This window comes from Tupaia chinensis, unplaced genomic scaffold (assembly GCF_000334495.1).
Source record: "Tupaia chinensis unplaced genomic scaffold, TupChi_1.0 Scaffold000392_1, whole genome shotgun sequence".
Lineage (NCBI taxonomy): Eukaryota > Metazoa > Chordata > Mammalia > Scandentia > Tupaiidae > Tupaia > Tupaia belangeri.
Window position 1 is genome coordinate 66,278 of NW_006159894.1, and position 22,016 is coordinate 88,293.

A 22,016-nucleotide genomic window follows, 5' to 3' on the forward strand; every position below is an offset into this window, starting at 1 on the left:
ATGCACTCACTAAAAACAGCTAGGACTCAGCTGGCTGGGATATTTTTAGTCATCACTGACACTCTAGATAGATAGATTTTCCACGTGTCCCTGGGCACAGTCAACTTCATGTTTTGTGGCCCTCTCTGCTGCTCTGTGAAGTCTAAACTGTGTAACACTTAGGAGAAGCGTTGCTCTTGGAGGTTGAAAATGTGACAGGCTATGTAAAAATACCAGGAATGCCATTCTCTGCTTCAAGAACCACACGAACAGCAACCTGGACTTCCAATAACAGACCTTCAGATCAAAACAGCATCACCAGGATAATTATCAAGGATTAAAATAAAAAGGCGCCCCAGTTTTTGTGGGCTTTAGAGGCAGCACAACTGCACTGTCAAAACATCAAGACCTCTCTCAGGCCCTTCTGTGGTGTCCCTGGAAGTGTGCTGCTGGGGAAAGTTCAGCCCAGGGAGAGCTGTCCGTGGGCCTGCGCTCTGGTCACCTGGTGACCAGGTTCAGGAACTGCAAATGGCCCTTTCTGTTCCGGCTGCTTTGTGGCTTATCCGAATTATTTGCTGAAGACTTCAGCTCAGTTCTGTTAAGGACAAGAGTTCATTGTGGAAAAAGCATTTGTCATTGCCACTGCTAAAAGCCTTGGCTGGCCTGGTTTCTTGGCCAAGGACTCAAAGAAGGGAAGCAGTAAGGTTAACAAAATAGGTTCCCATTTTCAGCAGAGGACTGAAAATGGAGCAGTGAGACTAGTTTTTCTGAAGACTAGCAGCCACACATAAACATTAAAGATATACCTGATTTAGGGCTGCTGCAAGTTTAGTAGTACCGGGCTCCAGGGGCCACAGCAGGAAGTAAAATCACACTGAGAGGCCTTCACTACATAACCAGATGACCCTCACAGACATATGGGGGAAAACGAAGCCTGACTGCAGAGAAAACATCATGCCAGGGCCGGATGGCGAGGTAGCAATGAAATGCGATACTCCACAAGGCTGGCCACATGGAGGAGTTCTGAGCTCATGTCCAGAGACACTAGAAACACTAAATAAATAAATGAATGAATGAATAAATGAACTAACTAACTAACTAAATAAATAAATAAGCTAACTTCAAAAAAGGATACACCGACATATAATGCTTTTCATATGAAGTTGGAATACAGGACGCTGTTCCCTTCCGGGGAGGAAAAGGCCCAAGGAGCTGCTAACCGTGCTCCACTCCTGTACCTAGAGGGTGGTTTCACCAAAACTCAAAGTGTACACCCAGGATGCCCCACTTCAATGCACTCAGTGCTAGAATGTTCCTCTCCCAATGAACTCACATGCTTCCTTTCAGCAGTCAGTGAAATTCATTTAAAACATTAGGATTCCATTTTTTGCTCAGGATAACAGGGCCAGAGTAACATGTAATAAACCCACTTTTGAGGGGAAGTGTTTTTTGTTGTTGCTTTTTGGGTTGTTTTTAGTGTATCTATTTCCCTCTCCACCTCTTTGCCTTCTGAAATACTCTACTTCCATGTAAATTTTTAGTATAATCAGTATTTTTAGCTATTGTAAATTCTAAGATATGGACCAGCTCTGTGTAACAAGGGTATAGCACAGCTGAAGGGAAGCCAGTCCCACATAGTGACCACAGTTTGCATCTCTGGCCTGGTCAGACTGAAGCACACTGGGTGTGTGCAAGTGCCCACGATCTGCCAGGCTGGAGAACTGGAGGATGGAGCATGACCAGGCTCTGAAGCAGACACTTCTCTCTCAAGGTTTTATGTGGGCATGTGTGTGCTGTATCACAAAGAAAAAAATCTACAACAGACCTGTTCTACAAAATGTTTTGCTTATGTTATACAGTAAAATTCCAAATAGGATGTATTTGGAGCTTTAAAGATAAGGAAAGATAAGACTGGTATACCTTCCTAATTTGAAAGACATCTACTTACCATCTCTTTTCAGAAAAGACCTCCCAAGCTCTACCCCAATACCAAAAAAAAAAAGAAAGAAAGAAAGAAAGAAAGAAAAAGTATACTATTCAGGTTTTGTGAAAAACACAGTTCTGATCTGACTATTAACTCTATTAAATATTTTCCAAGCCTTGCTTCTGTCTCTTAAAACACTCTTGCGAGACAGAGGAATAGATTAAGTGATTTGTTCTAACTGACTGAAGTTACAATGGCAGCTAACTCATGTTTTTTAGACTGTGGAAAAGCCATGGTCATGCTGGTTGAGAAGCAGACCTTGTTATCATCGTCAAGGCATGGTGGGATCAGAAGAGTCCGGCTGCGGACACAGGACCTGCCTCCTTGGCCTGCTGCTGAATGGTCACCCGGGCAAGGAAGACATTCAGCCGCTATTAGTGTAATCCGACATTTGGATGAAACGCCCCTGCCTTGGGAATCAAATCCAGCTTCAGTCACAGGACACAGTGCTCATCAAGGGGAGCTGGACTCAACACAAAGGGCTACTGATGGGAAAAGCCCCATGAGAACTGCCCTCTTTGACCTTCTCAAAGGGATACAAAAGCAGTGTAGAGAATCACCAGATCTGTGCCTAAGTAGGAGGATTTGGGCATAAGAAGAAATTTCCAATCTGGAAAAAAGGGGATAAACAAGATAAATAGTGGAGCATGGCCTCCCAGTCCACCTGAATGTACTCAGCCACTGTCTCAGAGAAAGGAGCCTCGGAGCCCCTGCAGGCGCCAGGCTGCCAGAACATGGAGCCAGCACAGGCCTCCACCCGCACACCACGTGGGCCTGAGACTGCACTCTCCCAGGCCCGACTGGAATCTCACAGGTCTTTACAGGTTCCCTCTAGAATGGGGAAACTACAGACACAGGCGAGTGGGAAGCAGATTTTTACTGTACACCCTTTGGCATCACCTGAATTCTGAACTGTTCATCACATTATCTCATGTTAAAATTAATCAAATTTGGCTTCCAATTCTTGGAAGATGCAGCAGACATGTTTTTCCCCTATTCTTTATTATTTTGGGGGGAGGTATTTTTGCCATTGGGAACATGTGCACACTAGACACAGACAGGGACAGAAACAGAAAGTGAGAAATCACCCCCTAACGGGGGATACCATGCTGCAATCCCTTCTCTTCAATTCTCCTCTCAGGATTTTGGGCATGCACACACACACACACACACACACACACACACACACAGCATGAGTTTAAAACTGCCAGGTCTGGGACTCGAATGGCAGTAAGCCACATGGGAGTCCAGCTCCTTAGCCACTAGCCCCTTCTCCCTACTCTTTTTATTAGGTACAGTTAAATAAAAATCCTGAACACTGTATGTAAGATAAACATAAAATGACCCTGAAAGGCAGGAAGAAAGCAGACCAGCGAGGCCCCTGAGACCCCAGGAACGACAAGGCAGGATTCCCAGTGTGCCCTGCTGCCTGATATATTGAAGGCAAAAAGCTGTGCAAGCCAGCAACCCCAACACGTCCACAGGCACAGAGAGAAAGACAGCCCAGCAAGACAGAACGTGTGTGCAACCATGGGCCCACTCTACTTAGACAACCACTTCTGTGCAGCCCCACCCACACCCCCACCACTGAAGAGCAGATTCCCACTCTGGCTGGGCTGTAAGGAGGGGTCCAGGTCCCCAACTGAGGGGGCATCAGAGAAGACCAGGTGGGGGTGGGGGGAAGAACTTAACTTACATTCTCCCTGGGAGCCACAATATACCCCTCCTTCTCCCTGCCAGGGTGTCTGAGCAGGCCTGGTGAAATAAGGACTTCGACGATGGCCCAGAGGTGACAAGATTTCTGCCTTGGTAATGGGCCAGGAGAGATTTGTGGAGGCTAAGCAGGCAGCTGGGATACCAATGCCAGCCCAGAGGTAATGGGGAAGGGCTGGAATACTGGACATCCATAAGTAAAAATTGAACCTGGACCTAAACTTCAAACTTCACAGTAAAATGAGCTTGACCATGGACTTGAGTGCAAAGCATAAAACCATCAACTTTTAGAAATAAACAGAAAAGGAATTCCTCAAGATCTAGACATAGACAGAGTTGTTAGACACCAAAAATGAGAACCATAAAAGGAAAAACTGATAAACTGGACTTAACTGGACTTCATCCAAAATAAAAACTTTTGCTCTCTGAAAGACCCTGTTAAGAGGATGAGAAGATAAGCTATAGACTTAGAATATTTGCTAGACCTTCGAGTACCTAGACAAGTACCTAGAATATATAAAGAACTCTTGAAACTCAACAGTAAAAAACAAAACAAAAAAAACCAAAAAACAAAAAAACCTCACTAGAAAATAGGTAAAAGATGGCAGCCCCTTAAAGCAGTGCCTAAGTGCTGCACAGAGGAAGATGGATTCCACACAGGTGACCAGGGTTTGAGACCCTGGTCTTGAAAAACAAGTCTGTGCATGTGTATGGAATCCTTGAGAGGACGAAAATAGAGGAAAAAGATTTCAAGGTGACAGAGCCCCATTACAGGATGCTTCTTCTCACTTTCTGTATCTCTCACGTATGTATACACACGCTCTCTAGCATTAAAAAAGCAAAACCCACCCCCAAAATGGGCTTAAATATGAACAGACATTTCACTAAAGAGGATATGCAGATGGCAAATAAGGCACAGGTTGTTCAACATTATTAGCTATTAGGAGATGCAACTTAAAACCACAATAAACTATCACCACACACTATCAGAATGCCCAAAACCAACAGGCCTGACCCACGTAGGAAGATCAATCTAGTCCTTCAACGATGTGTGTACACATTTTTGTTCTCTCTCCCTCCCTTCCCCATTTACCTAAAAGATTCCTATCCTCAGGTTACTGGACAAAAAATGCAGTGTCCACAATCTAGTAATGAGTCGCTTAACAACAGGGATAATGTTCTGAGAAACACATCATCAGGCGAGTCTATCACTGTGTGAACATCACAGGGTACACTTACCGAGGTGGTACTACACGCATTACACACCCAGCTGCATGGCACCATCATTTGAGACCACTGCAGTGTATGTGTTTATACATTGACCAAAGCACAGTCATGCAGCACATGTCTGTATACTCAAATGAGGAAAAGCCAAGGCCCGACTCGTTCTCAAGAACGAGACCAACATTTCTATTAGTGTTTGACTACTACGTACTATAAATCAGCAAGTGCTCATCATTAAGAATTAGGAAAACGTCAAGGACAAAGGGACTGCTCTAGATTTTAAAATTACAACTTATTTTTTAATGTTAGAGGGCACGTGTGCATCCATGAGTGAGGGCACACGTGCCCACAAACCAAAGGGGCCGGTCATGACATACTCTTTTCTCCAATTCTCCATCCCATCAGGATCCTGGGCATACATGGACATGTCCACATTTTTCAAGTCACCAGGGCCAGGACTCAAACCCTGGTCAGACATATGGGCTCTGGGTTTTTCTGCACAGTGCTTACCTACTGTAATATGGGCCAGCCCCTATGATTTTTTTTTTCAATCACTGTATTCAAATCATGAACCATGACTTTGCTGAAAGTCAATGGGATGAAAAGGAGAGGAGATGGCTGAAAATAAGAATTAATTTCAAGATTCAGGTCCTGATCTGGAGAGTATGGAAATAATGACCATCACCAAGCAGAACCTGAAGAGTCACCATGGTCATGCTGAGGTCGCATAACAGGCCTGTCCCACGTGAGACAGTCTTGGTTACCTGGCCTGGTCAGTTCACTGAAGAGCTGAAGAAGAAAGCAGGGGTCATACAGGCCATCGAGATCCTCCGTGCTCTTGTCTTTAAATATCGGCTCCTGGGCATCCTGAAACAGCCCAACCAACAAAAGATTCAACCTCACAGCTGTATAAAACCAGGAAAAAGTTTACCCACTAAGACCAGAGCTCAAACCATCTTGAATACTTAGGAGTATAAAAGCAAAAGTGGTTCAGTAAAAAGCAGTGCTTGTACTTGAAGTGGTAAGATCTTTGGGATTTGCTTTGATATAACTCTTTTGGGGAGGGGTAATAAATGAAACACACGTGGTCCGCACTGATAACCACTGAAGTCAGGTTAGGAGTACATGGGGTCGCACCTCTGTACACGGTCAGAATTTTACTTAATAAAAAAGTTAAACAGGAACAAGAAAATGCAGCTGAGGGTGCAGAGGGAAGGAGTCCAGCCAGCCCCAGCGAACCTCGGGGGACAGCAGCCTCCGGTTCTGGGGGAAGTGCAGGATGGTGTGCATCATCTGGTCCCGGTCCAGCAGGCGTAGAATGTCCCCGGCACTCGGCTGCTGCCACAGCGACTTGCCCAGGCTCCGGCAGGTCTTGTGATGTTCCACAGCTGCTGGGCCCCAAAGTAACACCCTAGAGCCGGAGAGGGAACAGACTGGTCACAGAGTCCCACCATGTGCAGAATTAGTGATGAGGTGATGCCAAGTACATGACCACAGCAGGTCTCTGTCCAGCTGTGAGTCCACACCAGGGCTGCTACCTCATTCCCATCCCAGTGTTACCAGGGAGGTGGTGGTGATGCCCAGAGTGGGTAACACTGTCAGGATGGTGATAGAAGCTGGCAGCTTCATACAGCTTATGAAGTGCTGCCCAACCTGAAGCCCCTCATGTATACTAATTCACTTAGCCTGCACACCACCTTGTAAGGTAGATACCACCACCTCCTGTGCAACAGGGGAAGAGAGGTCGAGACAGGATTAAGAAAGCTGCTCAGCTGGTCATTCGCAGGAGTGGTCTGACTCAAGTCCATGATTGATCACAATGGTAGGATCCTGATTTCATCCTGCTCACAGAGGTTCATGAGAACCAGGCCTCCTAGTCCTGCCCATGGGAGTCCACAATGTGTGAGCCACGTGTAACTCACACCCCTTCTGCCTGGAAGATAACGCGGGCCTTCCTCTTCCTCCTCTCTACCTGTCCCCACTCTCCTCCCTTCCCCTCCCCGCTGCTGCCAGGAAGCTCCCCATAGCCCGGCTCTGATGAGGGCCACTTCTCTGCTCCAAGTGCCCATCAGTTCTTTGCTGTCTCCTAGATGAAAATGGAAATGCTCCCACCAAGTATTCATGCCCTTAACAGCCAGCCTGTTCGGCCTTCCCACCACCTGCTCCCACAAGATGTGATCCGGATGAGTCCACCTACTCACCACACTCAACATGTCCTGACCTTCCCACTTCCTCCCACCCATCTGTATGCCGCTCCCTCCACTTGGTGACCCGGGTCCCCCACCAACTTCACCTCAATCGGGTCCCTCCCTACCCTTCGAGTGCCACCCCGTCACAAAGCACCCTGGTGCCTGGAGCAGATACGGCCTTTGCTCTTCATGCTTCTGTAAGAGCTGGTTTACACCCTGGCCATGAGTCAGGTGGCACTTCAGAGACAGGGACAATTCTGAGCACCAGACAGCTGGGGTCAATGGTAACACAGTGTCTCACTCCTCGTGGTTTTCCCTAGTGCTGAGCCCCAGTGTCTCATAAAGGGCAGGACATCTACTGAATTAAGTACTTGTGAATAGAATTCTAAACAGATTCATTTCTATGCAAGTAAATAGCTGAAAAGGCAAAGGATCGTCCTTTCAGATGTGCCTGCTGCTAACTGTGGTCTCTAGCAGCAGGCAGCTGGGAACTGGGTGTGCCCCGTCAGCCCCAAGAGCAGCTCCCCACTGGCTCTGAGGAAATGTTTCCACATTCCTGGACACAGCCCTGTGGCCCTCATCCTTCACCCACACCCTTCTCCAGGCAGGTACACAGACTCGTTTCACAACCAGCTCTAACCTGTATACTTACTGCACAACCTCGTCTGGCCTCTGCCCTCTGAGTTAGAGGGGGTTCTAATGCTGGGTAGTAACAATGGCCTGTCCCTCTCTAAAACCTGCCTCCAAGCCACTCTTCTCTGTCCCTCATGTCAGCAGGGGCTGTGCTGTTCTGAAAGGCACAACCAACCTAGCACCAGTTCCAAAGCAGAAAGTGTGAGGTCAGCACATAAGGGAGAGGACGAGACTGGCCAGCCGAGACCTGACAAACAGACGCTTTTCTTCTCTCCCTCCTTCTTACTTTGGGGATGAGTGGCTTCTGGGCTGGGACAGCCTTTATCTTTAAACCAACACTCTGAAGTACAGCTTCCTCTTCCCTGCAGAGCTCCCTGAACTTGGCCCAGTCCGCTCCCTCCCACCCGAACACACAAAGCCCTCCTTCAGGTGCGTGCTGGGTAGATGTCAGGGTGCTGGTCCCAAATGCTAAGGAGAAAAGAAGAACCTAGTGCAGCGAAGAGAATGCCAAACTGCTTTCTACCATAGCACATGTGATCGAGTCCCACTCAGCTCTGGCACTTGCACAGATGGATGAGGGCGTCTAGAGAAAGCCATCAAGACCCCTTCAGGACCAAAGTCGCCCTGGCCGGCAGCCACTGGGAGCCCAGGGAAACAGACAGACATGACACATGTGCACAGACAGGCAGAAAAGATGGCAAGTAGGTTTACCATCCAATGGCCCTCCCGTTTGCTCCCAATCTCCCACATCGTAAGTCATTCCATCTAACATAATGAATCAAGAGACGGGCTTTCAGAAACATCAACTCAACGAGACACCCCAGTGGGAGTGAGACTGGGCCAAGTCTGTGACAGACAGGGATCCATCCCGCAGGGGCAGCCAAGCCAGGTGGTTCCTCCCAGACTGGATCTCTGCAGTGAGGCCAGACTTTACCCCGCAGGTGACTGTGAACTAGGGGAGTCCCACCCTCTCACCCACCCACCAAAGGTGGCAAGAGAGGGTCCCCAGCTTGGAGCTCACTGTGCCATGGGAGCGGCATTCTTGGGCTGTGCCCTCATACCTGAGGCACAACCCCATCTCCAACACTCACCTGAAGGTGACGAGGCTGAGCTTGTTCTGTTCATAAGCCCGGAGGAGGAGGAGAATCTTCTGGTCTAGAAGTCGAATCAGAGTCAGTGTAGGAAGCTGAACCTCTTACTCACTCCAGAGGATCACCTCCCGGTTCTGACACCCTCCCTGGTCACACTGCCCAGTCCTCACACCCTCACCCAGGACGCTGAGAGAGGCGCCATAGGCCCCAAGAAGCACGGCAAAGTGGCTGCTCTCGCAGACAGAGGGACACATCCTCACCACTGTCGACAACAGGTCCACCAGCGCTTCTGCGAGAAAACACCGAAATGTGAGCAATGCAGGGCCTGGACACGCACGCTCAGAATAAAAGGAGAGGAGGGAGCATTCTGGGAAACTGCTAAGGGCTCAAAATCTCTTCCTGAGAACAACACTGGCCTCAGGACTGCCTCCTACTCCTTCCTCACTGTTTGTTTTTCTCTTCTTCTTATTTTACTTTATACATTTAATCACTGTACATTACTACAGCTTATAAAATGAATTACGCAACATGACACACTGCACACCAACAATATGACACATGTTCTCAACAGGTAAGTCTCCATTTCTGTGTCCCTTAAATATCTTGTTCTCTGTTTTTCTCCTTGATTCCTTTCCTCTCACTCTCCCCCACCCCCCATCCTCTTCCCATACTGTTTCCAGTATCTGTAACTACTTCTCATGCTTCTATATCCCCACGGTTTGTTTTTAAATAAAATATACCCCAAAATCACCCCTCTTTATAGGTCTCTGACAAGGCTGAAAATAAGTCTCTGCTCATTCCCTCTAAACAACCTAAGGTTTTAAAATCTAACCATTTTCCTCCAAGGACTCTTCTACCATAGTCTCTAATTCTGGTACTCCTGCCTGAATAAAGGGGGAGCCTTTTTTACTTTTTCTTCTGCCCGTAACAGTATTTGGGTAATGGCTGTCTTTGATTTACTGTTAATTATACATCGACCCTTTTGTGATTTCTGACAGTTTGGGGTATTAATTTTGTCTCTTTAAATATTAGACTGTGGCTCTGAAAGGGCAGGAGCCCTCAGCCCACCTTCTCTGATTCCTCATGTCTACACTGCACTCAAGACTTGTGAGACTCAAGATTCTTGCTGATTTAGGGACAGACCCTAAATCTGGGTGTTTGAAGCATTCTCTAGCAGTGACGTGTAACAGGCAAGTTCTAATCCTTTCCCCTTGAAAGAGTTTTAGTCTCTCCATGCAGCTTAAGAGGTGTCACACAGCTGAACAATTACAGTATGTTGGTCAGACACCTACACCCCCCACATGTCCTAATTCTTGTCCTCTCTCAGATCACACATGAGCCCAGGGTACAACAATATGAGTGCCATCGTGACTTCTCCAGGCCACGCAAGGCCTTGAAAATAGGTCTGCATTTGCTGTTTGAGGATAAGTTAAAGGGAACATTCTTGACCTGGATTTGACAGAAACAAAACATTCCAATCCTGTCTCGGTGCTACTTCCTTAGCTCTGAAGGCCCGGGGAAGAGAAGTTTCGGTGCACAGGAGCCAGCGTGATGAAATCTGGAAGCAGAACTGAATCGGAAATGGGCAGCTGGCTGGGGGGCGGGTCACCTTTCACTCGCCCATCTGGGTGTTCCTCCTCCTCGGACTTCAGGAGCGTTGGCAAGAACAGGGAATGCTGGGTAAGCATCATGTGGACCATGGGGAGTGGGGTGAGCGCCGTGTGCACTGGGCTCTCTGGGCTGTACAGGAGCTGCATGGCACCATTGAGGCTCTTCAAAAACGTGTGGTCCTGATACCGAAATCTGAGACGAGAGGTAAAAGGAAAAGAACCTCACTAAAGGGAAACTTTATTTCATAGGAAAGGTTTTTCTCGGCATTTGATTATAAAAATTTTTAAGCACAACACAAAGTTGAGAATTTCATGGTGAATAGTCACATATCTATCATGTGGGTCCTACTAGTGACCTGGTGTTACACTTGGGCTGTAATCTGAATGTGTCCCCCTAACAGTCATGTGTTCAAATCTGATGAGCCATCATAACAGTGCTGAGAGGTGGCGACTTACTCTGATTACGGTGGCAAAAGGTGAGACTTTGGGAAGTGATTAGGTATCAGGGTAGGGCCCCAAGGCTCAGTCCTGGTGACCTTACAAGGAAAGCAAATGAGACCCTGGACACGGACATATCTGCACTAGCTCTGCCATGTTATTCACCACCAAGAAGACCCTTGCCAGGTGAAGCCCTGGCCGTGAACCCTTAACCCATGAGCCTCATAAACCTCCATTCTCTTAAATGATCCAGACTTGTTTTTTTTGTTTTTAGGGTTTTGTTGCTGTTGTTGTTTAGTTTGCTATAGGGCATGTGTGTTTGCCAGAGAGAGAGTACAAGTGAGAAAGCACCCCTCAGCAGGGATAGCCACACCACAGTCCCTTCTCCCCATCCTCCTCTAGGGATTTTAGGTGCACACGCACACGTGCCAGGCACTGCTTTTCAGGCCGCCAGGTCCGAGACTCAAACCGTGCAGATGGCCACGCAGAATCCAGTTGTCTAAACCTCCACACCACACAGGTTCAGGTATTTTTATTAACAATTGAACATATCAGAACAACTTGCGTCATCACGAACCTCTCCATCAGAGAGCACTTCCGAAAACAAGAGAGGGAAGCAGCACACTTGTTTCCTCCACCACGCCAACACCAAAGGAACTTCCTGTTTCTCTGACAGGCAGAGGCAGCGGAGCAGCTGAGCCCGAGTAAAGATGATACTCAGTGCCCCGGCCCGCCTCCCTGGGTCACTTCCTCCTTCCTTCCTTCTGGCTACTCGGAACTCCACTAATGATTCAGAAGCTGTCTGCATCTTAAATCTCTTTGAAACCCACTAACTGAAAGAAAGCATCGCACTCTAGGGAAGCCTTTTCAGTTCCACTGAATATTGTTCAGAATCAGCCAACATAGAGGAGACATTCTACAAGCACAAACTAACCAAGGGCTGAAAGAAACGTCGCCATTCCACAACGGCAATCTACACTTGTCATAAACCTGGAGTCCACTTGCACTTCTCCTCCTGTGGCATGACTGGCTCAAATTTACGAATTATCACAGAAATGAAAATTACGGGCACAATAAAACATTGTCTCACAACTATGTGACTGTCTGAAACTAAAGCCTGAGGAAGTGAGGGAAAATGAACTCTCAGGCACACAGAAATGGGAGCGCAAATTCTCTCAGCAACTTTGGAGAGCAGTTTGAACCTGTAGTGAAACTGAGGCTGACCCTGCACCAACAGCCCGCTCACCCCCACCCTGCCCCAGACACCTGTGCACCAGGAGACCTGAAAGAGTCACTGCAGGACTCTATGGGAGGCAGATCTGGGGAAACACCCAGAGGTCTGTCAGTACAGGACTGGCTATACAACCTGGTGCAGTCAAAAGACAGTACACATCCCAGCAGTAAATACAAACACTGAAGTCCGTGCAGATGTGCATAAATCAAAACACATCTGAGTGAACAGAAGGACATATAAACAATGCATCTCTATAAATTGTTAAACACACTAACATTATTGCTGAAACACACTGACAGGTAAAGGATGAAAATACAAAGTATCCATGCACAAGACAAAGTGCAGCCTTGGAAGACCAATGCCCTTCCAGGGGGCATGGGGAGATAAGAATGAATTAAAACAAATACTGAAAACTGTCAGCATTTATTAAATTTGATGCTGCTATAATTCTCTGCACATTTCCATATTAAAAATAAATTTTTTAAAGATTTTTTTTTTTGCCATAGGGTGTGTATACTCACTGGAGAGAGAGAGAGAGAGAGAAGGAAAGTAAGAAATTGCCCTCCAGGGGGATGCCCATGCCACAATCCTTTCTCCTCCATTCTCGTCTCGGGATTTTCGGCACACACACACAAGTGCCTAGTGTGATTTTTAAGCCACTAGGTCTGGGACTTGAACCACAGTCGACCATGTAGAGTCCAACGCCTTAAAAACCATGCCAAATGCTGGTCCCAAATATTTCGTTTTTTAAAAGCAGGGCTTCTTGTTATTAGAAACACATCACACATCAATAGGCAAATCATTTCTTATCTCCAACAATCCACATTTTCTGTCTCTAAAAAGAACATCTGCTCTAGCACATGTATTATGCTAACAGCAAAGCATAAAAGAAGCTTTGCGTGATCAACCACATTCACACCGTTACTAAACTGCGCCAAGAAAAGAAAATCAACTTACTTGAGTCCTATCTTCACAAATTTCTGCCAATCACCAGGATCGACTTCATTAAGTGCAAGCTACAAATAAACAATAAATGTGCATAAGATTTCTCAATTAATTCAAAAGAAAATTCTAAAAGGTGCCTTCTTCTAGGTCTCAGTCTTCCTCTGCAAAACATAAGGTCAGAAAATTGAAAAGAGGGGCCAGCCATTGGCATGGTGGTTAAGGATGCTGGACTCACACTGGACTCCCACATGGCTGACCGTGGTTTGAGTCCCGGACCTGGCGGCTTGCTCTCTCTCACTCACTCGCTTGTTCTGTTCCACTCTGGTCAAATTAAAATAAAGTTCAATAAAGTAATTATAAAAAAAAAAAAAAAAAAGACTGTCTACTATAAAGTTAGCACATAGCACACACACACCAAAAAAAAAAAAAAAAAAAAGAATTGGAAAGAGGAACTTTGGTGTCCCCTCCTGCTCTGGCATTTGTGATCTACCCAGTATCTCCTCTGTTCTAGTTTCTATGAGATTATTGATAAGCATGTGATAGTACCACTTTTTTTTTTTTAAATGCCTGAAGGTACATATGTGTGCATGAGAGAGACAGGAAGCACTCCCCAGTAGGGCCTGGTCAGGCCACAGTCCTCTTTTCCTCCATTTCTGTATCCCATCAGGAATTACTGGGCATGTTTCTCAGCCCACAGGGCAGGGATTCAAACAGCCACCAGCCATGGTGGGGTCTGGCTCCCTCTGCGCAGCGCTCAACAGCCATGCTACAAGGCTGCCCTGGATAGCTCATTGTTACAGGTACAGAGAGCAGAACCAAGACTATCTCAAAACAAAAACTAAATGTAGACTATAGAATTGTTAGAGCCATTCGGTAAGTATGAGCTATAGCTAATCCAAATAATCCACAAATGCATAGTTTTTCTCTTAACTTAAAAAAATAGTTATTTCTGCTAGTAGCTCTGATCATAGCAGATACATAATCACTAAATGGAGAAAGGATAACCTTCTGAGCATTCCTGTTACTTCCTTTCCCCTTATTAACCATTTCAGACAGCACTAACAAATTTGCAATTAGCTATTCATTTACTAATAGGTGAAAACCACTTGTGTGACGCCCTCCCCCAGCCCTCTAAGGCTCAGCTCTTTCTAGATCTTGGGCAACTTCCTCTCTTAGGCCTGCCATGTCTGGGTGGGTTGCTGCACACCTTATCGCTGCAAACCTGCAACAACGAACTGAGCCTGAAAATACAAAATACAGGTTAAAGTTTCTTTTTTTTGAGAGGTTTTCACTATAGGGCGCGTGCGCTCGCCAGACAGACAGAGAGAGACATAGAGACAGAAAGCGAGAAATCACCCCCCAGGGGGAATGGTCACGCTGCAATCCCTTCTCCTCCATTCTCCTCCTGGGATCTTGGGCACGCATGCACATGCGCCCGGCATGAGTTTTAAGCCACCGGGTCCGGGACACGAACCGCAGTCGACTACGTGGGAGTCCAGCAACATAGTGATTATGCTAACTGCTGGTTCCCCAGGTTTAAGTTTCTTTAAGCAACTTAGTAAGCATGTGGTTTGGTCTATGTCCTATGAAAACATTTCCCATAGCCTTGTTTACTTATAGCCAGGGTTATTTTCTTGAAAATTACTTCAAATTTTGTGTTCAGAATTTAAGGCAATTACACCATGCATTTAAGGAATAACTTATATACTTACACTAACCTGTGAGTATTTATTATTTGTGTGCAAAACTGACTTTCTTTTTAAACGCATTTCATAGGAGGGAATAATGGCCAAATACTTTTAAATTTTATGAAGACTATAAACCCAAGTTTAAAATTTAAAAATCTTACTGAACTCCAAACACAAGAAACTTGGAGAAAACTGTATCAAAGTGCATCATAGTCAAATTGCTTTAAATGATGTTTTAAAAAAAATTCTTGAGGCTAGCAGACGGTGTAGCAATGTCACTGGACTCCCACATAGCCAACCACAGTTCAAGTCCCAGACCCAGTGGCTTTAAAATCATGTCAGAAGCGTGTACATGCATGTCCAAGATCCCAGCAGGAGAATGGAGAAGGGACTGTGGCATGGCCATCCCCCTAAAGGTCATTTCTCACTTTCCCTCTCACTGTTTCTCTCTCTCTCTCTCTCTCTGTCCACTGCATGTGGCCTAAGGCAAAAATCTCTCAAAAAAGAGAAAAAAAAAAATCCTAAACTCAGCCAGAGGGGAAAAATGACATGAACATAAGGGGAATAAAAAAATAAGCTTCTCAGACTTCTTACTGGAAACAAAATGGACCAGGAGAGTAAAGCAACATTTTTAAAACACTTAAAAAAAAAAAAAATCCCTGCTAAATTAGAATTTTATACCCAGTGAAACTTGTGAACACATTCTATGAGGCTGGCCTTACCTGATCCTAGGACCAATGATGCTATAAGAAAATAAAATTACAAACTAATATTCATCAGGCACACAGATAAAAATTCTCAACCTGATGTTAGCAAATCAAATCCAGTGACATAGGGAGCCAGCAGTTAGCGTAATGGCTATGTTGCTGGACTCCCACGTAGTCGACTGCGGTTCGTGTCCCGGACCTGGTGGCTTAAAACTCACGCCGGGCTCGTGTGCGTGCGTGCCCAACATCCCGAGAGGAGAATGGAGAAGAAGGAATTGCAGCGTGACCATCCCCCCGGGGGGTGATTTCTCGCTTTCTGTCTCTATGTCTCTCTCTGTCTGTCTGGCGAGTGTACACGCCCTATAGCGAAAACCTCTCCAAAAAAAAAAAAAAATCCAGTGACATATAAAATAAATAATATACCATAATCACGTAGGTTTATCCGATAATTCAAGGTTTGTTTAACATTCAAAAAAATCAATATAGGTCTCATTAACAGATTAAACAAAAAATAAGACCTTGAAATATCTCAGTCAATTCAATAAAACACTAGGCAACATCTAATTCCTGACAAAAGATGGCTCATCCATTCAAGGATGTCTCTGCCCCTAGACACGGCCCATCTCACTTCACACCAGGCCACTGATCTCACATAGGCTGGGGTCCCTAGACTTTCTGCTTTGACTAATAGTTTTAGGAGTAAGCTTTAGAGGTTCAAGGAAGAAAAGGTTTGACTTAATTATTGGTTCCTTAATTTTTTTTTCACCCTGACAGCCTCATTTGTATTTGGCTCAGTTCTACCATGTTATTTTAATGTATGAATAATAATTTATACATATATATACACATACATATATATGTGTGTGTGTGTGTGTGTGTATGTATATATATATCCACGCACATATATATAAAAATTTGATTGGTCTAACTTCTTCTTTGTATTAAAAATTTAACCAGGATCTCTAAGAAGAAACACCTACCAACAGCTCATTTAACCTCAGCAGCATCTGTTTCTCTTGATCCAGATCCTGAGCGGTGTCATCATCTTGCTGGCTACCACTGAAAGACCTGATCAGCCACTTCATGCAGGACCCGAGGAGGGTCTTCCTCCAGGCACACAGTTCTCCTGCTGATGCTTCCAGGGCTCCCAAGATAGAGTCAGCCACGATCCAACTGCTGCAGATGAAGGTGATGGAGAGGGCTGGCTTAATCCCTAGGGCTCTATGAATAATGCGACGTTACAAATTCCAAAAGGGATAGGCCCGCTGAGTCCTGCTCACTACACTACCCACTCCCAGGAGTCACAGCTTCATTGACTCTTATTCAAACACAAAAGATAGACTAGAATTTTTACAACCAAGAGAAACATCAGCACCAAAAAAGGACAGATTAGGAGCTCATTTAGACTTTCTCTAAATCAGGGTTTCCCAACTTCAGCACGGGTGTTCTGGGCCAGGTAATCCTTTCTCATGGGCAGTGGCGGGGGGGGGCTTTCTTGTATCAGAGCACATTCAGCAGCACCCCAGCCTCCTGCACCCTCTAGATGCAGAAGCAACCCTCACCCCCACAGCCAATCCAAGCATGACATGAAAGATGTCAGGTACTGCCAATCATTCCCTGGGGGTAAAATCACCAGCACCCCCGCTCCCATTGAGAACCACTGCCCTCGGGGAATCAGATCCAGCCACTGATCTATAGCTGTGCCTGCTGCACGGGACGGCTGGCAGGAAGTGTCCTTGTAGGAAGTGTCTCACTGATGGGCACAACAGCAATGCCATACTCACATACTCCACAGATGCTAACGAGAAGGTAAAATGGAAATGGCCATCAAACCACCTGCGCCTTCGCACCTGTTGTGACTGCTGGGAGTCTGCAGCAAGCTGGGCAAACAGTCCCTGAGGACACTCAGATCCTTGGCTCTCACAAATGGCACCAGCTGGGCGAGGATCTCCTGATGCAGCCCAGACTCCGGGGCAAAGTCAGCACTGAGAAGCCTGCTCTGCAGCTGTTTCCACAGGGCCTTCCTTAAGACAGGAATGACAGCACTGGACACTAGGGCAGAGACACAGGGGAGAGGTCACTGCACACAGCAGTGGGCTGGAGCCAGCATGGACCAGCTCACAGGTGCCAGCTGCTGTACTTCAGGTATCTGTAAACGAGTGATGTCACACTCGTGGCTTGAAATTGGCCATGACAGGAACACTGACACCACAGAAACTGGCAAATGCTACAAATGAGTCTCCTCCAAGATTGGTGATGAAACATTTACTGGCATGCCATTGGGCACATCTTAACAATCAACATTCTTATACTCTTCTACCAGTGGGCCCTTACAGCCCCCAGCTCTAAGTTCACACCACGACAGTAAATACCAAGTTCTGAACACATGGCATTGATTTTTCAAAGATACCACAGGGGAGGTACTACTGCAGGGGAGGTGACTCGAGAATCATCGATGAGGAGGCTCTGCCCGCAGGGCCGTCTTACTTTTTCAAACGTCTGTTAGCACTGATAGAAAATTACGCAAAACAGGCAAAGCGGTGAGTGAAAAAGCATTCGCACATTCAACAAAAAGGAATTAAACTAAATTCGACATCATCAAAAAGTGCCTCAGACCTGAAACCCAGAAGGTGGAGAAGTAAGAGAGCTGGACCCAAGCTGCCTTGACCTGACACCATCTTACACACTCCCCGAGGTGGGAAGATCAGAACAGACAAGGGACAGTTAGCCCTGAGTGAGTCTTTCGACCTAGCAGGACCCAGCCCCAGATGGCCCTGACTACCACGTTCCTCCTCTGGCTTTGTTGGGTAACTGGGAATTGAGGGGTGGAAGAGGCTATCCCACAAGCCGTAGGCAGAGAGTGGGGGGAGGGGTATTGAGGGGGAGGTCCTGTCTTTCTCAATCTCCAGAGCGGGGCTGACATTGGAGAAGACACAGCATGAACTACAGCCGGGAATGTGAAGTTCACGGTTTAAATGTGGACGTCCCGAGCACCTCTGACCTAAAATTCCTGGTCACCTGTACCTTTTGTTGGTCGTGTGAAGAGTCCCTGAGTTCTGTGCTGCAGGTAGACTTGGACCAGGGGGAGAAAGTCGTCCAAGGCCTCCTGCAGGCTCCGTCCTGTGCCAGTCCGCTGGCACCACAGCTCGAAGTACAGCAGGTGGGGGCAGCTCTGCCCAAGGAGCAGGGCAGCAATGCTGAGGGTGGTGGGTGTCTGCCGGGCCAGGCAGTAGTCGAGCAGGTCAACAGCAACCACGGGGGCCAGTGTGGGCTCTTTCTGCAGAGTGCGGAAGAACACAGCATCCAGCTCATCCATGGCCAGCATGGGGAGCAAAGCCCCCAGGCCTCTCACGTACTCGGAAGACTGGAGCAGTTCGCCACTCTGCAGCTGATCCTGGGAACTGCAGGCCAGCAGCTGCACCAGTGTCTTCCCAAAGTCATTCAAGTGCTTCTCTTGCCCAGGAGACTTCATGGGGTGCTGGGTAACAAGCTGGGCCTTGGGAAGGCTCAGCAGGGCCAGGATGATCTCACGGAGCTGGGCACCCTCCATGTATGGGTGCAGCTTCTGCAGGGCCTCTAGCTGAGGCAGGGTCTTCGGTGGCAGTGTGGCTCGCCCAGTTCTCCTGGTTCGCAGCTCTTTCAACACGCTTTGGGTGATGGCTTCGAAGTACCTGGCCAGGAGGCCCAGCTGACCGGTGTTCCGGAGGATTGGGGCACTGGCTGCTAGTAGCTGAAGGACCCCTGTGCTGAGGTGGGTTGCCAAGAGTTTCACAAGTAGGGGGCTGAGGGTGTGCGGGGGGAGGGCCTGCTGTTCCAGGGCCAGGAACCAGCCTTCCAGTGTGGGGTGCCTGAGGATGGCCACGAGCACCTCCTCCAACATCTGAAACAGAGTGACAGGCACAGACTTCACACAGGGCAGGGGCAACAGCCACTAAGCAAGTACTCGCTGTCATTAGTGAGACAGACAGCAGGAAGCAGTGTTCCAGCCCTCTACAACTTCAAGCCCATGTTCAATGCCCCTCTCAGGCATCCACAGCATCCCAATCCAGCCTCGTCAAAACTGTTAGCCCACTGGGGACCAGCAGTTAGCATAATGGCTATGTCCCTGGTCTCCCACGTAGTCGACCGTGGTTCGCGTCCCAGACCCGGTGGCTTAAAACTCACGCCGGGCACATGTGCATGCGTGCCCAAGATCCCAAGAGGAGAATGGAGGAGAAGGGATTGTGGCATGACCATCCCTCCTGGGGGGTGATTTCTCGCTTTCTGTCTCTCCGTCTCTGTCTGGCTGGCAAGTGCACACACTCTATAGCAAAAAACAAAAACAAAAACAAAAAACCTCTCAAAAAATAAAACAAAAAAACAAAAAAACAAAACTGTTACCCCATTGCACCATGACCACCAGCTACCTCCACTATGTCACCATGAGCCTGGGGGCTAGACTGGCTTGCTTAGTATCCCACCCAGATTCACAAGTACGTGTCTGACAACCCAGCCTGAATGAACTGAGGGCACAGGGGTGCTCCACAGGGCTGTGCCCAACAGTGGGCCTCTCCTGGCACCTGGAACAGGGGATCGCAACTAGACAAGCATCTGGAAAGGACAGACTAGGATTAAACCACTGACTTCCCCAGTCCTGGACTGCAGAAATCCATCTCCACTTTCAGAACACTGGGCTTTACGGACCTCATTCTGACCCAGCCGACTGGAGTTTAAACTCCTGGTCAGAAAGCAGCTGAATACCCTGTGCTGCATTAGAGAGTAATTCGGTTTGGCTGTTGTACATAGCCTTCCTGAGCACTAGTCCTATCCTTGAAGTTATCCCAGGTCCCCAGGACATGAATACATTTCCCATTCCTAGCCATGATTTGTTTAATTTTAATTAGAGGCATGTGTGTTTGACAGAGAGAGAGTACTCCCCAGTGGTGTGTGGTCATGCCATGATCCCTTCTCCTCCATTTCTCCATCCTATTGGGAGTTGGATGTACCCAGTGTGTTTTTTAAGCCCAAGATTCAAACTGTGGTCAGCCCTGTAGGATCTGACTTCCTTATTCACTAGGCTATGGGGCCAGCTTGCCTATTTATTCTTAAAGAAAGGAAAAGAAGCCTATTACATTTTCTTTTTTTTCTTTTGGAGAGGTTTTTGCTATAGGACACGTGTGCTTCCAAGACAGACAGAGAGAGACAGAGAGATAGAAAGCAAGAAATCACCCCTCAGAGGGGATGGCCATGCCGCAATCCCTTCTCCTCCATTCACCTCTCGGGATCTTGGGCATGCACGCACACGTGCCCGGCATGAATTTTAAGCCACTGGGTCCGGGACACGAACCGCGGTTGACTACGTGGGAGTCCAGCGACATAGCCATTACGCTAACTGCTGGTCCCAAGCCTATTACATTTTCTAACAGAACTTTGCCAACTGAAAACAGAAAAGCTTGATTATAGGGCAGGCTTGCCTTACCCACATTAGCTGCCTAACAGGGTGTCCTGCCTCTCAGAAAGCCAACGTGGAGATCAGAAGCAGACAGTTCTTGTCAGCTAGCTCGTGAGTCAGGGAACACATCTGCACCCTGAATTCAGTAAAGCAGGCTCCATGGCCACCTGTGAGGAATATCTGCCCTGGCCCCAATTTCACAGCCCACTTCATAAGACCAAGACAGGCAAGAAAGGGGCCGCTGCTTCTTGGGGTGTTTCCTTTGGCCATTCACAGCGAGAAGCCTGGCTCTCTGCCCATCTTTCATGTACACGGGCTGCAGCTACCAAGAAGACACTTGCTCCCAGCACACAGTGTGAGGGAAGCCCGTGCTACGGGGACAGTGACTGTAAGGGACGGATAGGAGGGGGTGCAAACTACACCACCCTCATCTCTGTGGGGGCTGTTAGGAACGGTTTTCAGTTCGTTGCTATGGTTCTCTGCAGCTTCCAATTTTTCTACAATAAACCATACTTGTTTTCAATCAGAAGTGAAGAGAAACCACGCTCTGTGGCAGGTATCCCAGGGAAGAGGGCAGCAGTACCTGGTCACTGGCCAGCTCCGACAAGGCCATGGATTCCATGTCCACAAAGAGGTCAGCATCAGCATCAGCATCAGCCTCAGCCCGGGCAGCCTCGCACTTCTGCTGGCTCTGGGTGTCCAGTTGCTCACAGTGCAGGACGAGGCGCCTGAGGAGATCCAAGAAGAGCTGCAGGAGTGGGGGGCCCACACTTCTGCCCAGCTGTGAGGATAGAGTCACATGGTCCTCAGACAGGGCAGGGTTGACAGTCACCCCACCGTGTCTGCAGGACCCATGTCATCGGGTAGGAAGGCTCGAGGAGGCAGGCTGCAACACCAACTCCCTTACATGCTGCATCTGTAAGATGCTCCCCATTCCAAAATCAATTTGCAAATAAGAGACTCATTTTCCTAAATGTTGATAAAATACAAACGTGTATGATACTGAAATGAGAGAAAAAGGCCAACCTGAAAACAAACTGAAAATCTGCACACCATGTCAGGGACAGAAAGCTCAAGAGGATAAATTAAGAAAGGGGAGGCCTGGCCTTGCCGCTGACCCAGTCTACGGCGGGAAGCGCCCGGCCCTGAC

General features: G+C 47.5%; 1 protein-coding gene across 2 annotated transcripts in view; it reads right to left on the reverse strand.

Moving 5' to 3' along the window:
* The window catches only part of URB1 (URB1 ribosome biogenesis factor), an 89,591-nt gene that overhangs the window by 16,879 nt on the left and 50,696 nt on the right, over positions 1-22,016 (reverse strand). Inside the window, exons 21-30 of one of the 2 annotated variants that reach the window (XM_027773950.1) lie at positions 21,450-21,647; positions 18,460-19,315; positions 17,286-17,487; positions 16,416-16,656; positions 13,053-13,111; positions 10,423-10,616; positions 8,992-9,102; positions 8,814-8,877; positions 6,140-6,311; positions 5,665-5,767 (exon numbers count right to left, since the gene is read on the reverse strand). In XM_027773950.1, the coding sequence (XP_027629751.1) occupies positions 5,665-5,767; positions 6,140-6,311; positions 8,814-8,877; positions 8,992-9,102; positions 10,423-10,616; positions 13,053-13,111; positions 16,416-16,656; positions 17,286-17,487; positions 18,460-19,315; positions 21,450-21,647 (2,200 nt within the window). The remainder of the gene's footprint in view (positions 1-5,664; positions 5,768-6,139; positions 6,312-8,813; positions 8,878-8,991; positions 9,103-10,422; positions 10,617-13,052; positions 13,112-16,415; positions 16,657-17,285; positions 17,488-18,459; positions 19,316-21,449; positions 21,648-22,016) is intronic. The other variant, XM_006153865.3, reaches the window with a different exon arrangement.